Source organism: Vombatus ursinus, unplaced genomic scaffold, assembly GCF_900497805.2.
Source record: "Vombatus ursinus unplaced genomic scaffold, bare-nosed wombat genome assembly UNPS02010980.1, whole genome shotgun sequence".
Classification (NCBI taxonomy): Eukaryota; Metazoa; Chordata; class Mammalia; order Diprotodontia; family Vombatidae; genus Vombatus; species Vombatus ursinus.
The window spans coordinates 3,271-17,942 of record NW_020950758.1 but is presented as its reverse complement, the minus strand read 5'-3'; the positions used below and the strand labels follow the sequence as shown (position 1 = coordinate 17,942).

At 42.3% G+C, this 14,672-nt stretch overlaps 1 protein-coding gene across 1 annotated transcript; it reads left to right on the top strand.

Moving 5' to 3' along the window:
* The first annotated feature begins 3,496 nt into the window (after positions 1-3,496).
* On the top strand, positions 3,497-13,859 carry CUNH2orf78 (chromosome unknown C2orf78 homolog). Its single transcript, XM_027855612.1, has 3 exons — positions 3,497-3,656; positions 8,617-9,384; positions 11,950-13,859. The coding sequence occupies exons 1-3, from the start codon at positions 3,497-3,499 to the stop codon at positions 13,857-13,859; spliced, it is 2,838 nt and encodes a 945-aa protein (XP_027711413.1).
* Positions 13,860-14,672: the final 813 nt, after the last annotated feature.

Sequence of the window (14,672 nt, the reverse complement as noted above, 5' to 3'; positions counted from 1 at the left end):
TTATAGCTAGAATTTATTCTATATAACATAGAGCAAAGTGCTTTACAAATATCTCATTTTATCCTCACAGCAATCTTGGACGGGAAATGCTGTTATTTAACCCTGTTTTACAGTTGAGGAAAATGAGGCACAGAAACAGTAAACGGCTCACTTCGGGTTACGCAACTAGTCAGTGTTTGAGGCTAGATTGACCTTGAGACTCCCTGACCCCAAATGTAGTGCTTTATTTACTGCATCAGCTAGCTGACTCTCTATAGAAAATGAAAAGCATTTACACAAAGCCAATGCAACTGACATTAGAAGGGAAGCAAGTAACTCTGATAAAGCTTTCATTTGCAAGAAATAAATAGATGCAATTCCCTGAGATGAGAAAAAGAGGTGTTCCACTCCCCCAAGTCCACATTTGTTTATCTTGGCCATGAGGACATTGTGGTAGAATACTACTAGCTGGCATCCATAAACCACTTTAAGATTTACAAAACATTTACTATACATTGTCTCAAATTTGATCACACAGTTCCATGAAGGAGAAACTGCAGGTACCATCATCACCCATTTTATGGATGAGGAAAACTGGGGATCAGAGAGGTTATTTGCCTGAAGACATACAGATAGGAAGTAGCAATGGCAGGATTTGAACAGAGGTCTTCCCTTAGTCTACTTCTATTTCTTCACCCGTGAGAGACTTTTTGGCTAAAATCTATTCCTGGCTATAGAATTCCATGATTTGCCAGTCAACTCTTGTTAGAATGAAAAGGAAATTAACACAGCAAGATGTTTAAAAAAATAAATCTAGACTGGTTCACAGTCATCATTGCTTCATTTCTATGTGTTTATGATCCATCCCTTTTAAAAAATAAATCTATCCTAGAATTTTGATAATAGATGTCAAGCTGAAGGAGTCAGAGCAACAAGTGTTTAAATCATGGTAGTTGGGTCAAACACATTGACTCCATCTTGTGACTCAATTCTGGAGCTATTTCAGTTCTCTTTCTATTAGATTATGGATCTAGTCCAATTTCTGTCTTGTGAGAAAACTGTATTCAATTGCTGGAGTTGTGAGGAAATGTGATATTGCATTGTTTGAACCTAGACTTGCACAGCTGGGAAGCCAGACCACCTCTGTTTACTGCTTAGAGACCCTTATCAGGACCTAGGTTATGCTGATCAGAAATCTGGTCACATCTGAAGATTGATGCAGGAGGTTTTCTCATGATTATACATCTCAAGCAATTCATATGGCTTATCTGAAAACTGGTCATGTGCTAGTTAATCTGTAATTATTTCCATGTTTCTTTGATTGAATACAAACACTTGGGGGAGTGGGACACTTCTTTCTCTGATCTGAGGGAATATCTGTTCACTCTCCCCCTCCCAACTTGGAAGGTTCCTAATTTTTCTTCCAACTTGAAGCCAGATTACCTAATCTTGTAACCTGGTTGTTTACTTTTAGTTGATCGCTCTTATTTGATTAATTGTTTTTAATGCATGCTAATTTATCTCCCCCTATATTCAGGGTCTAGTGCCAAAGTTGAGAGGTTTGGTTCTAATTTGTTAGGCAATTGTCATGCATTTCTTAATAAATCAATATGTGGTGCATCTAGGTGGCACAATGAATGAAACACCAGCCCTGGATTCAGGAGGACCTGAGTTCAAATGTGACCTCAGGTACTGACTATGTGACCTTGGGCAAGTCACTTAACCCCCTTTTCTCAAAAAAATTGATATGCTCAAAAGCTCCAACCTTTGTTTCTCCAATCGGTTCATCTTTCACATACCACAAAGATCACTGGCTTTTAGGTATTGCATCCCCACCCCCACCCCCATTTGGTTGATAAGGAACCCAAGAAATAGAGAGGTTCTGCAGTTTTACGAAGGTCACAATTAATTAGTGGCAGAAACTAGAACCCAGATGTCTGGACTACTAGCCCAGGTTCATTCTATTGGACAATCCTGTGCTGCCTTAGAAAAATGAATACAAGTACCATGTTCCAAGAATAATAGAAATCTAGGCTGATGGAATTTCTTCTAGGTCAAAGAAAAATTTTGCAGCAGGTTATGTCTAACTACCTGTTGGCCAAGGAGCTAACAGCCCAGTCACTGGGTTGCTTGACAAACTAGTCTAGTGTTCCTAGTTGGGTGACAATCCTTTCCCCCTCCCCCTACCCCCCACACTCTAGGTCATTCTCCTTTGCTCTGGTTCAGGAACATCCAGAGAAAGAGAAGATGAGTTGGAGCTTCCCAATAAGACAAGGATGGGGCCTCCTTGAGGGCAGGAACAGTTTTTTGTCTTTCTTTGCATTTCCTAACATTTAGTATGAGTGCTTGGTGCATAGTAGTTACATAATGAATGCTCATTGACTGACTGACTCCACCTAGGATCACATTGGGAACCTAGGAGTCCCAAGGTTCCAGGGAGGCAGTTGGCAGTGGGGGGAGGGGGATGTGATTAACTGGCAGATTAAATGACCACACTGGGGTCCTCCCCTGGCTTCTAGGATACTCTAGTAAGGAAAGAGGAAAGACCCCCAAGATGCCCCACCCATGCAGAAAAAGGGGTGACAAGTTGCCCTGCATGGTCCTAGGCTCAAGAGCCAGAGAACTCAGGAGAAGAGACGGGGGAGCTCTAGAGCAGAAGGAAAGCCAGAAGAGAAAGGATATGCAACCCCTCACCCTGGCCATTTCTCTAGGGCCTGCTGCAGGAGTGATTGTCCTCAAAAAGCGGGGGAACTTAAGAGGTCTAGAGGGAAAGCCACAGGGGTGAGGAGGGTGAGATTGCTTGCCTAAGACTAAAAGGAGAGGCAACATTTATGATGAAGCCAGCAAAGAGAAGAAAAGCTAGGGAAATGCAGTCAGCCCAAAGGTAGAATTCAAGGAGAGTGAGACCAGGGAAAGAAGTTAGGCTATATGTTCATTCCCCAGAGATCAAAATCAACAGGATCATGGGATTTTGGAAACTGGAAGGGGCTCAGAATTAGGGTCAGACATATAGTTTAGCATCCTCCTGTTGCAGAAAATAAAACAGACCCAGAGGGGCAAGTGATACTTTGCTCTTCTTTGGATGTGCAAAAGGATGCAGGGCCTTATGGTTGGTCTAAATAATGGATCTGGTTTTCAGGACAGCTTTATTTATTTAGTATGTCCTTAGCTAGATATAGATTCTTTCCTTCAAATGAACCAATATGTCTAGTATTTCTACTCTATCTGAAAGGTGCTTTGAGATCTAATGGAAAGAGGCTGGGGAAAGGCCTGTCCTCATCAACTGCCTTACCCCCCTACTTTCTTTATTTCCCAGTTTTAGGAGGTTCTTTATGGTAAGATACCCAACTACTAGACTTCTCCTTAGGGCTCAGAGTGCTCACCCTTACCTCTCCCTGGCTTGCTGCCAGGATTCTGACCTCTCGATTGGCTGACTGATCCTTTTAAACTGACAGGCTTTGTGACCTCATTCTCCTGCCAAACCTGTTGCCCACCTGGTGGAATCTTTGGGGTTTCCATGGAGCTGCCCATAAATAAACTTGGACCATCACAAGTGACCAGTCACATTCATACTGGACACATGCTCTCTTTGACTTCAGTCACCTGGACTACTACAGGAGTAATTTCTTCATACCACGAGACCTTAGTTGATATTTTATCTTCTCTAATCATGGCAGGTAGGGGAAAAGATTATTTTGATCATCTTGAAGTTCTTTTTTAAAGAGCAGAATTAAAAAAATTAGGAGGACAAATGTTTAGAAATGAGATGAGGGCTTTTTGGATGTTTTGTAGAGCAGTGGTCTAGTAAGAAGGGAAAATCTAACTGAAGGTTATGTGTTGTTTTTTTTTTAATATACCGAGAATTTTGTTATTTCCAGCTTCATCCAGTAATTCATCCTCCTTTCTATCTCATCACAGAGATGACCTTAGGTTATTTTAATTGCTAGCCAAAGGCATTTAAGCTCTGTAAAGTCCCCTGTCAGCTGGAAGGGTTTTGAACTATGGACCTGGTGTTGGACTACATGTCTATTTCCCCCAAACTATCCTAGCTAAATATGCTGAGGTGCACCTCAAGTGAGAATTTTCTTTCATCCACCAAAGTTCATGAAGAAGCTAAAGCGTGGGGAAGTCAGATTCACAGAAAGGAAGGGTAACCTGTTCCTCCTTTACTGATGAAATCCTATATTCTTGAAGTGTCTGAGAGTGTTTTAAAATTTTGTCCTATTAAGAAATAGTTACAAAACAGACACTGTGAATTTTAACTTAAATTAGGTTTAAAGTTGGAGAAACTAGGAAGAGAGCCTGGAAAAAGCCCATGGGAAAACATTGGGAAATGAAGGCATGCTTGGAAACGTTTTGGAGGGTTTGGGTTCAGCACTGATTAGCTCCTTTAGGGTGGAGGAAAAGAACTTGGAGAGGTAGAGAAAATAAGAAGGAAAGAAAACTATAAAAAGGAGATAAACTTGAATGAAGACAGGGAGGGGGCAGGTAGATTCCAGAAGATGAGGTAAGATTTGGGAAGGAATATTGAAGAAACCAAACATTTCAAACTGAAAAGGAAAAATGAACATGGAGAACTTTGTTCCCAGAGGGGAAGTGGAAGCCATTCTCAGTCAATAGGCTTTTTTTTTTTTGTCAATGAACTGGGAAGGTTCAGATGGATAAGTCTCTGGGGACAAAGGCAGCTTATTACACTGTCAATGTCATTCTGCAGAAGTATTGAATGCTTTAGTTCAGAGCAAGTGTGTATGTGGAGGTGTGTGGGTGTGGGGTGTACAACATTTGGAATCAGATTTGGATTTGGATTCTGGTTCTGACACTTCCTGGCTGTGTGACCTCTGGGCAAGTCTTTTCACCTCTCTCTGAGCCTTGATTTCCTTACCGGTTAAGTGGGGATAACAATATTTGCATTGTCTATGATTTTCTGGGGAAAACGTTTTATAAATATGAAGAGCATTGTCTAAATTTTGATGTGGACCTCGAAACATTTTTGTACAAATGTAAACTGTAGCTATCACAGAGTGCATGAGGCCTTCTGAAGAGTAACCACTCAATTATTATTTTTTAATGAATGAATGAATACGCTAAGGTTTGGCTAGAATAAATTTCAGAAGGGGTCCCTACTTACTTCCACTCTAGACAGATAAGCTGATTCCTTAGTGATGTCAAGTAGATATCAGGGAAAAGGGCAATTTCTTTGAATTTACTTCCTGAGATGATGAATGTAATAATAATGATGATGATGATGACAATAATTTTATCTGAGCTCCAGAAAATGAAAACAAGAAAATAATGAGGATAAACAGTTATATAGTGGAGCATTTAAACTATGACTGGCAATATTGTCTAGTCATATTCATATCCCATATTCCTGGCTCCACAAATGGATCATGGGAGCATAGATTTAGAGATGGAAAGGACCTGAGGCCCTTAGAGGTATAATAACCTGCTCAAACAGTAAATGACAGAGGGAGGGTTTGAACCCAGGCTCTCTGTATCCAAATCTCATGTTCTTTCCATTGAATAATGACATCTTTACCCAGCTCAAAACAATTCTGAGGGGGTTATTAAGTGTTTTTCACATTTTGAAAAGAACAGCTCTTGTCCATTTGTTTAGACAAGCTAGTCAAATAAAGATATGGGATACATCAAGGGGTGTGTGTGTGTGTGTGTGTGTGTGTGTGTGTGTGTACTTGAAATAGTAATAGAGTCACTCCCACCTGACTTTTTTTCTCTTAAGATAGCTATATTCTTGGGCTTTTGACTTAGGACTAGATAAAACTTAATCGAAGAAGGCAAGGAATGCATGCCCCTTTAAATTGACTACTGTATTGCAGAAATTCTTAACCTTCTCTGTATCATGGATCATTTTGTTCCCTACTAGAACCTATGAGCTACTCCGAAGTGTGCTTTTTAATGGATAAAATACAAAGGATTACAAAGGAAATCAATCATGTTGAAATATGGTTATCAAAATACTAAATTAAATAAGTTCCCAGAACTCCAGGTAAAGAAGCCTTGCTCTAGTGACCAGGTTGAAAAGGATGAACCTTATTCAAATCAAAGTGTGAGCCAAATTGCAAGCTGTTTGAATAAATTCAAAAGGACTGTAGGATTCTATTTGTTCCTCTTGATCCCTGAGAACAGAATTGCTTCCTCCCTTCCTTCAGGAGATGCAGGGAGACATCAAGAGGAACCAGGTTGAGATTCTAGCTCTGATGCTTATTAGGTCTGAGACTGTGGAGTCAGTTATGTTATTTCTAGGAACCTCAGTCCCCTCAACTACAGAAAGAGACAATGCGTTAAGTAGTAGGCACTTGATAAATGTTGATCTTACATCATAATTACTACTATTAGTGAAGAGAAGTGGGTAGAAATTGCAAAGACACCAATTTAGACTAGATGTCCAGAAGAATTTCATAGTAATTAGAGTTTGTCAGTAATGGGATGGACTGCCTTGAAGATATGGTGGCTCCTATTTCACTGGAGGTCTTCCAGCAGAGAGGTGAGGGCTGGTTATCTATATACTTGTCAAGCATATTGTGTCCTAGAGTGTTCTTAGCCACATATAATTAGACTAGATGACTGATAATATGGGACTCTGTCCTATTGTGAGATTATGGAGACTAGCAAAATGAGTGACTATACACATGTACATATGCACATGCATATACATATACACATGTGTGTGCATATACATACCATATTTCACCACATAATTGCTGCAGATTTTAAGCCAAATTTTTCTGCAAAAAAGCAGGGTGTGACCATTATGTGAAGCTTTTAAAAATTCATGATGATATTACTTAAAAATCATTTATTACTAAACTGTCTTTGGTGCAAGATTAGGATGCATGAATACTTGTGAAAGTATGTTAAAATTTAATACTAACAATGCACGTGCACTGAGAATTCTAGGCTCACAGCTCACAGTGCATGAGAGATAAATATGTATCCATATGAATATGTTGCTGCTGTGTTTACCTTTTAAGCAGTGTGATGAACACAATTATGCCATGCAATGGTTACACAATGAAAGGTTATAAACAATTTTTTGTACTGAAAAAACAGAGTTTTGTGGTGGTGACAATTCTGCGATGGAATATGGTATACACACAATGTTGTTTGTCCTTCATTTTTAAAGAGAACCATGACTTTAGGAAGGTGATGCCATGACTTTCAAGTGAATTGGATTTAAGTGAAGGAGGGCTGTGCAAAGTCACCAGCCTCACTTTCTCCTCTGGAGCCATCTGAGTCCAGTAGCAAGATATAGATCAGGATGACTGGAGATTGTCCTGGATAAGCAATGCACATACATGTATGTTCACATACGATATACATATACACATACAAATGCATATCATATACATATAATACAATGCAATACAATACACATACATATACACATGCACATGTATACATATACATATGCATATACACATATAAACAAATATAGAATGCACCCACACATATATGCACACACATGTATATGCACACATACACACATGAATACACACATACCACACACACATATACACACAACACACACAATACACACATGTACACATACAATATACAAACATATATACATAAATATACACATACACAACACATAATACACACATGTGTACACATGCATATACAATACACATCCATATCCACATATACATATACATACAATTCTTCTTCTGAAAGTAAGGTTTCCTCAAGGGTTTTGGTGGCATAGTAGAGAGCCTTGGACTAGAAGAAGACCCTGGGTTCAATTCCTAGTGCTGCCAGTGACTGATCAAAAATCACTCTTGGCTTCAGGTATTTTTTTTTAAGTTAGAAAGGTTTGGGGTTAGGATTAGTTTAATAAACTTTCCTAAGTGACTATTGGGTGTAAGAAGGCCCTGTCCTATATATTAATGTGTGTGTGTATGTGTGTGTGTGTGTGTGTGTGTGTATGGGTATTGGGGATAGAATGACAGAATTGAAAGAGTTTATGACCCTCTAGAAGCCTACATTCCACTGAGCAGAATCTTTATGATTCCACCTAATTCATTAAGATATTAATGAACATAAATTCCTTGATGGCACTGATTGTTTCATTTCTGTTTTTGTGTCCCAGGCACATAGTACAGTGCTTGGCACATAGTAGGTGCTTAATAAATGCTTATTGATTAATTGATTTGGAGTCAGAAGACTTGGGTTCAAATCCTTCTTCTGAAGGAAGATTTGAAAATCTTCCTCAGGCAGATAATTTAACTTCTCTAGGCCTCAGTTCCTCATCTATAAAATGAGAAAATTGGATTATAGGACCTTACAGTTTTTTCCAACCAGTGGTGTGTTGGCAAATGTTTAACAACCAGCTCTCTGGTGAGAAAGAAGTATATTGGAAACAATTTTATTATTAACATGTTCTCCATCATTTTGTTAAGCCTAGACAATCAACAAGGCAATAAACCAGGACCTGATTTGTCATATTTGCCAATTTCTGAGGTATGACTGCTCACTGAACATTTACCAGACTCTCCTAGCTGGCTTCAGCATATCCCTGGCACAGTGAACAGCTCTTTTAGTTAGGGATTTCTCCTGACTGAGAGCTGCTGTTTCTGTGGCCTTATCAGCTTCCTCTCCCTCTCTTGTTTCCTTCAGGAAACTTCCAAAACCCATCCATGCTTGGGACCCCCAATCCTCTGCATCTCTCCTTCCCAGTGGTGAACAGCACTGGCAACCTCTGCAATTTCTCCAGAGTCTCAGCCCCAGCCACTGGCTCTGCGTGGCTCCTGCCCTCTACTTCTGGGGTGCCTTTCTCCCCACTCATGGGCAGTACCTACCTCTACCAGCACTCCAGCACCACCGTCCTGTCTGGGGTCCCTGGGCAAGGTCAACTTTCCACTCCAGCCACTTCTTCCTACCCAGGCATCTATGAGTGGGACATGTCTGGAAGCAGTGGGGAAAAGCCATCCCTTGGAGACTTCACTGTGACAGTCATTGACCAGGACACGCCAACCTCCTCGATACCAGCACCAGCCCAGTATGATAAAGCTGCAGATGCCAACACCATGGTGCCTCTCTACCCACAACTGTCAGCCAACCTCATGCAGCAGGGGGCTTCCCCACAAATGCCAAGTCAGGGGCCAAACAATGTGTCTGTCCCTTGCCAGAATGGAAGTCAGGTTTATTACTACAATCAAGGAACCCTGGGGCCCCTCCTGGCGGGTGAGCTCAGCCCTTGTGTGCAGTCCTATGATACTGTATCTTACAAGGGAGGTAGGACCCCTTCTGTGCCAGTGGCATCTCAGCTAGAGATGGTGATGGTGCTCAAAGAGGTCCAGCCCCCTGGGTCAAGACCACCTGTCTCCACTTCAGGACTATACTACCCTGTTTGTGCCCAGCCAGTCAAAGATTCGGGCTTTCAAGGTGAGTGTTGTGCAAAAAGGAGAGGAAAGGTAAGGAGGTGAGCATTAGAGGGAAGAGCCAAGCTGGGGCTGGGAAGGGATGAGTCTCTTTCCCACTGGGATTTGTCTTCTAAGCCTACCTGCAAGACTTTGGGAAAGTCTCTTAACTTTGCAGGGCTTCAGTTCTCTCACATATAAAATGAAAGGGTTGGACAATATGGTCCTCAGGACATTTCTAGTTCAAAAACCTTGTGATTTTACAGAATTGGAGAACATTGTCCTTTGTTATTCACATTGAGATCATTTCCTGGAATCAACCTTTCCTGTCACTTTAGCATACTTAGGAGGTCAAATGGGAGGAAATACCCATTAATTCCAATTCCTCAGCCAAGAGGCACTATTGTCTGATTTTCCTACTGCTCCCTAATTTTTCCTACTTTCCCATACTATACTGGATTTTAGGTCTTGTATTCAAGATAGTAAGTCCCCTATCTAATCAATAAAAATTATTTATTAAATGTGCTTTAATGTATAGGGTACTGTGATAAGCTGTTTAGATACAAAGACAAAAATGAAGTGGTTCCTGTCCTCAAGGAACTTACATTCTATCAGGGGAGATAATATATGCAAATAGAAGTATAGCACCCTTACTGGGGGGTGTTGGTACTTATTCAACTCCCAATCACATTGGTGGACTGGGTGCCCAGAGTGGAGCTATGAATCCATTTTGGAATCCTAGAGGTAACCTTGAGGTGCTGAGATTATAGTAACTTTGCTCATGAGCCCCCATTGGTGTGATTTCCATTTATAATCTGTCGGTAGACAGCAATTAGATTCTAGAAAAGGTATAGTAAAAACTATTGGTATAAAATATTTTTCCTTCAAAGTCTAGGGTAGGGGTGATGAACCTATGGCCTCAAGGCCCCATGTGACCCTCTAGGTCCTCAACTGCAACCCTTTGACTGAATCCAAACTTCACAGAACAAATCCTCTAAATAAAAGGATTTGTCCTGTAAAACTTGGACTCAGTCAAAAGATAGCATCCAAGGACCCAGAAGTCCACATATGGCCCTGAGATGTACTTAAAGTACAGTGGTAGTGAATTACATGTGTAAGTAATATGTGGTTATAGGTACTCATAACTCCTGTATAGAAGTCCCTTTTTAAGTCCATAAGCCAACAGTCTTCACTGGCATACATGCTACTGCTCCTCGACTCTGCTTCACTCAATAGGTGACTATACTTCTGTGTCCATGTTTGTCCTTGGCATATCTCTCTTTGCTCCTGCATATTGCATTTCCTTTCTTGGATGACTCTAGAATTTGCAGATGGTATGTCTTTGCTCTTACTCTCAGCTGGATTCCTTGTTTCCTACTATTCCCTTCTCTCTGGGGACATGGTCAAGTGTGGGAGGGAAAGGAGATAAAAACTCCCTTCTCTGCCCTCTGTCCTCCCTCATAGTGTTTCTTTTTCAGAGATATGAACCTGGGATCCTTCAACACTGGGTTGGTATACCTCTTGACTGAACAAATGATTGACTTTCCCCCACTATTTAAAACCCCTGAAGGGATATTGATATCTTATTTTGTTACTCAATTACACTCTTCCCTTCTTGATCCAATTAGAAGGTTCATATTTAATAAAGGAATCACAGAGTACAGACTATTTTGCATACACATAATATCCCAGCCACAACTATTAATTACAGTAAGGGAACCCGCTCTATTAAATAAATATGCACAAAATATATGCAAACTAAATATAAGGGAATTTGAGGGTGAAGCATAAGTAGCTTGGGAAATCAGGAGAGGCTTCCTTCAGGAGATGGTAGCTAAGCTGAGTTCTAAAGAAAACTAAGGATTCTAAGAAAGAGGTGAGGAGAGAGAGTGCTCCAGGTTCCCTAGCCATCAGTTGGATGTGGAACTCCCATCACGTTCCTTGGGTGAGGTAAGCAAGATGAGTCACCCTTTCTCATTATGGGCCAGGTAACTCTCCTGGTCATCTAAACAGTATCTACAAGCCCCACACCTGCACTTCCTTTTCTTCCCTCTGCTGAATTGAATCCAGCTCCAAAATTCTTATATAGGAACAGTGTTCTGTTAGAACAGCAGCTGCAGTGAGGAATACTATAGCAACGTTGCTCATTGGATTTGGAGTCAGATGAACTGAATTCAAATCCCATATCTGACACTACTTGAATGACCTTGAACAAGTGAAAATATAGCTCTGGTCCAGGGGCATAGGTGGGATGAAAAACTTTTTTTAAAAAATTGCTTAGTGTTACCTTTGTCTAGTATTGTGTACTTTGTAGAGAACTGCCAAACGCTCCTTCTTTCATCCTCTCTATGATCCTATGAGGAAGATGGAATAATTGTTTTCATACTCATGTTATAGAGGAGGAAACTAAGGCAGAGCAGAGAGTGCCAATGATTGAGCCAGGATTAAACCCTGGTTTCATATTTATTCAAAAGGTGATTAGACAATGTAGACATAGCTATTCTGTGATTGAGCAGTGCCTGGTATTTCTTGGTGCCTAGGGAAGGGTCTCAGTTGCTGGGCACTGATTCTCTATTTGGTTCCTTTGCAGTGATGGAGACTTCCCTGGGACTGCAACCTGCTGCCCAAACATTCTCTTTGCCACAAACCCTGGAACTATCCAAGTCCTGGGGTGGCAATGGAAGTAATGTCCAGATTCTTGAGGGCACTCTGCCAGCAGAGGTTGCTGCAGACAATTCATTGACTACCCCAGTACAGAATTCAGGCAACCTACTTGCTCTGCCTCCTGCCCCAAACATTGAGCATAAAGGTAAGAAGAATGTGGCATGCCTTGAGGAGGAGAAATGGAAAGTGGAGGGAGTGAAGGCCAAGTTCTCCCAGACCCTGGAAGCCTGCCATGTCCCTTTACAAATACAGGATCCACAACTCCTTCCCTTGGAAACCCCTGATATTAATCAGCTTCTGGTCTGCATTGACCCTCTCTGCCCTGATGCTCTTAAAGAAGGGACTAGTCCAAGAGAATGCCATCTGGTGAAGAATGGCCCGAGTCTTGGTGACCAAGAAGCACTAGAGAATGGGATGGAGCCCATTCCCAGTCTTACTGACATCAACAAATTTGTGGAAGGTTTCCGCCTTCCCCCTCTTCTCTCTCCCTTGAAGGAAGTTGACCAGCCCAAAGGTCTCAGGGCCACCAAACCCAAAGTAGTCAAAACAGCTAAAGTGGTCAGGGTGCAGGGAAAGCCATGCACAGGGAAGGAGCCCTCAGACCCAACCAAGAAAACTAAACGTAAACTACCTGAGCTGATCACCACTGTACCACCAGCCAAAGCCTTACCAAGGAACCCAGACTGCCTACTTGCTGGGGATATTGCAGCTGTCTCTGGTTCCGTGGCCATTGAGTTATCTCCCCTGGATATGGCAAAGTCAACCAGCAGCAAGTCCCGAAAAGCCCCCAGCAGTCAGACCAGCAAGGCCAAAGGCCCCAGCCAGGAGAAAAAGGAGAGAGCTGGAGACACCTCTTATGAGAAAGTGGAAGGGAATGAGCCAGCTGGGGGCCGAGCTAAGTCAGAGGAGAAGCCAGCCCTTCCCAAGATGAAGCGCAAGAAGAACCATCCCGAGCTCAGTCAGGAGGCCTTTAAGAAGCCCCGGAGCTTCCTGGGAATGCACATGCTGGAGTCAGTTCAGGTGTTTCATGCTCTGGGAAAGAAGAATGACAAGATGGCTGGCCAAGTCCAAGTCCCCCAGCCAACTCCAGGGATGAAACAGTGGTTAGAAACACCAGCAGAAGGCCATGGTCCCATGAAAACCCAGGTTAGCCTACTTGCAGCTGGAAAAGCCAAGGTGTGGAAGCCAGAGGGCAGTGCTGAGAACCAGTGTCCATCTCCATCGCACAACAAGCCACCACCTCCAGGAAAAGTCAAGTTGGTGCCTTTTCCTTTTCCTACCTTAGACAGGCCTTTGACTCGGCCCATTCCTCGAAAGTCACGGCCTTTGGCTCCCAACTGGCTTTCCACCACCAACCCTGCTCGCTTGGGCAATCCAGCTCAGCCTGGTCCTTCCAACCCAGCCAGACCTGTGTCAGCTGTGCCTCCTCAGTCAGCTCCTCCTCAGCCCATGCTTCTGAAATCAGTGCCCTGCCCTTCTCCCCAGATGCAACCACGTCTCCCAAGCCACCTGGTCCCGTCCATATCCCCAGACTCGGCTACTATAAGTTCATCCAAACAGGCTGTGGTGGTCATGACACAGCCACAACCCCAGGCCCAATTCCAACCTCAAGATTTCTGCTTTCAGCCAATCCCATGGAGGAAGCCTAATGTCCCTGATCCTGTGATGTCAAAGACCATCACCAAAGAGCAGAGGCCTGAGAGGGAGGCCATGAAGAGGCAGGCTCAGAGGGAGCGAGAGAATGCTGCCAAGTACACCTCCCTGGGCAAGGTGCAGTTTTTCATTGAGCGGGAAAAGGACTTGGAAATTGCAAGGCACTATGGCTACATGATCTGATCAGAGCAGCTAGAACTCTTGGGCTTTCTGAGCACTAAATGTTTGTACATATATATAGATGCATGTACCTATTTATTCTGATACTTCAATAAACTATTAATAGAGCTGTTCTTGTCAGGGACAAGATAGATGAGCAATGAAAAGACTTTCCAGATATCTGACCTTGGGTTCTTTGAGTTTTGGGTGCTATGCTATTCTATCTATCCATCTATCTATCTATCTATCTATCTATCTATCTATTACATGTATACACACATCTATATTTTGGTTGGGAGGGGGCTGGAACCAAGGATTGGGGATGATTAATGGGAAAAGAGAGAGACGAAAGTGGGAACTACAAGGATAAAGGAAAGCTGATGAACCTTGTCCATAGAAGGAGGAAGGGAGGGGCTAGGGCAAGTGAAGGGGAAACAGCAAGAATAAGAAGTATGAAAGGGCTGGTTGTGTAAGGCATTAGACTTGTGGTCAGGAAGACCAGGCTTCAAATCCCACCTCAAATCAAACTTATGTGGGCAGTTGGTGGCACAGTGCTTAAAGTGCCAGGCCTGGAGTCAGGAAGACTTAAGTCCAAATATGGCCTCAGATGCTAGCTGTGTGACTCTGGGCAAGTCTCTTAATACTGTTTGACTTAGCTTCCTCATCTGTAAAATGAGCTGGAGAAGGAAATATCCACTCAATCCAGTTATCTTTGCCAAGAAAACCCCAAAAGGAGTCACAAAGTTGTACATAACTGAAAATAACTAAACCACAAAGCTTTGTGACCCCATGCAGAAGTCACTTTACCTCTCTGTGCCTTGATTTCTTCATCTGTAA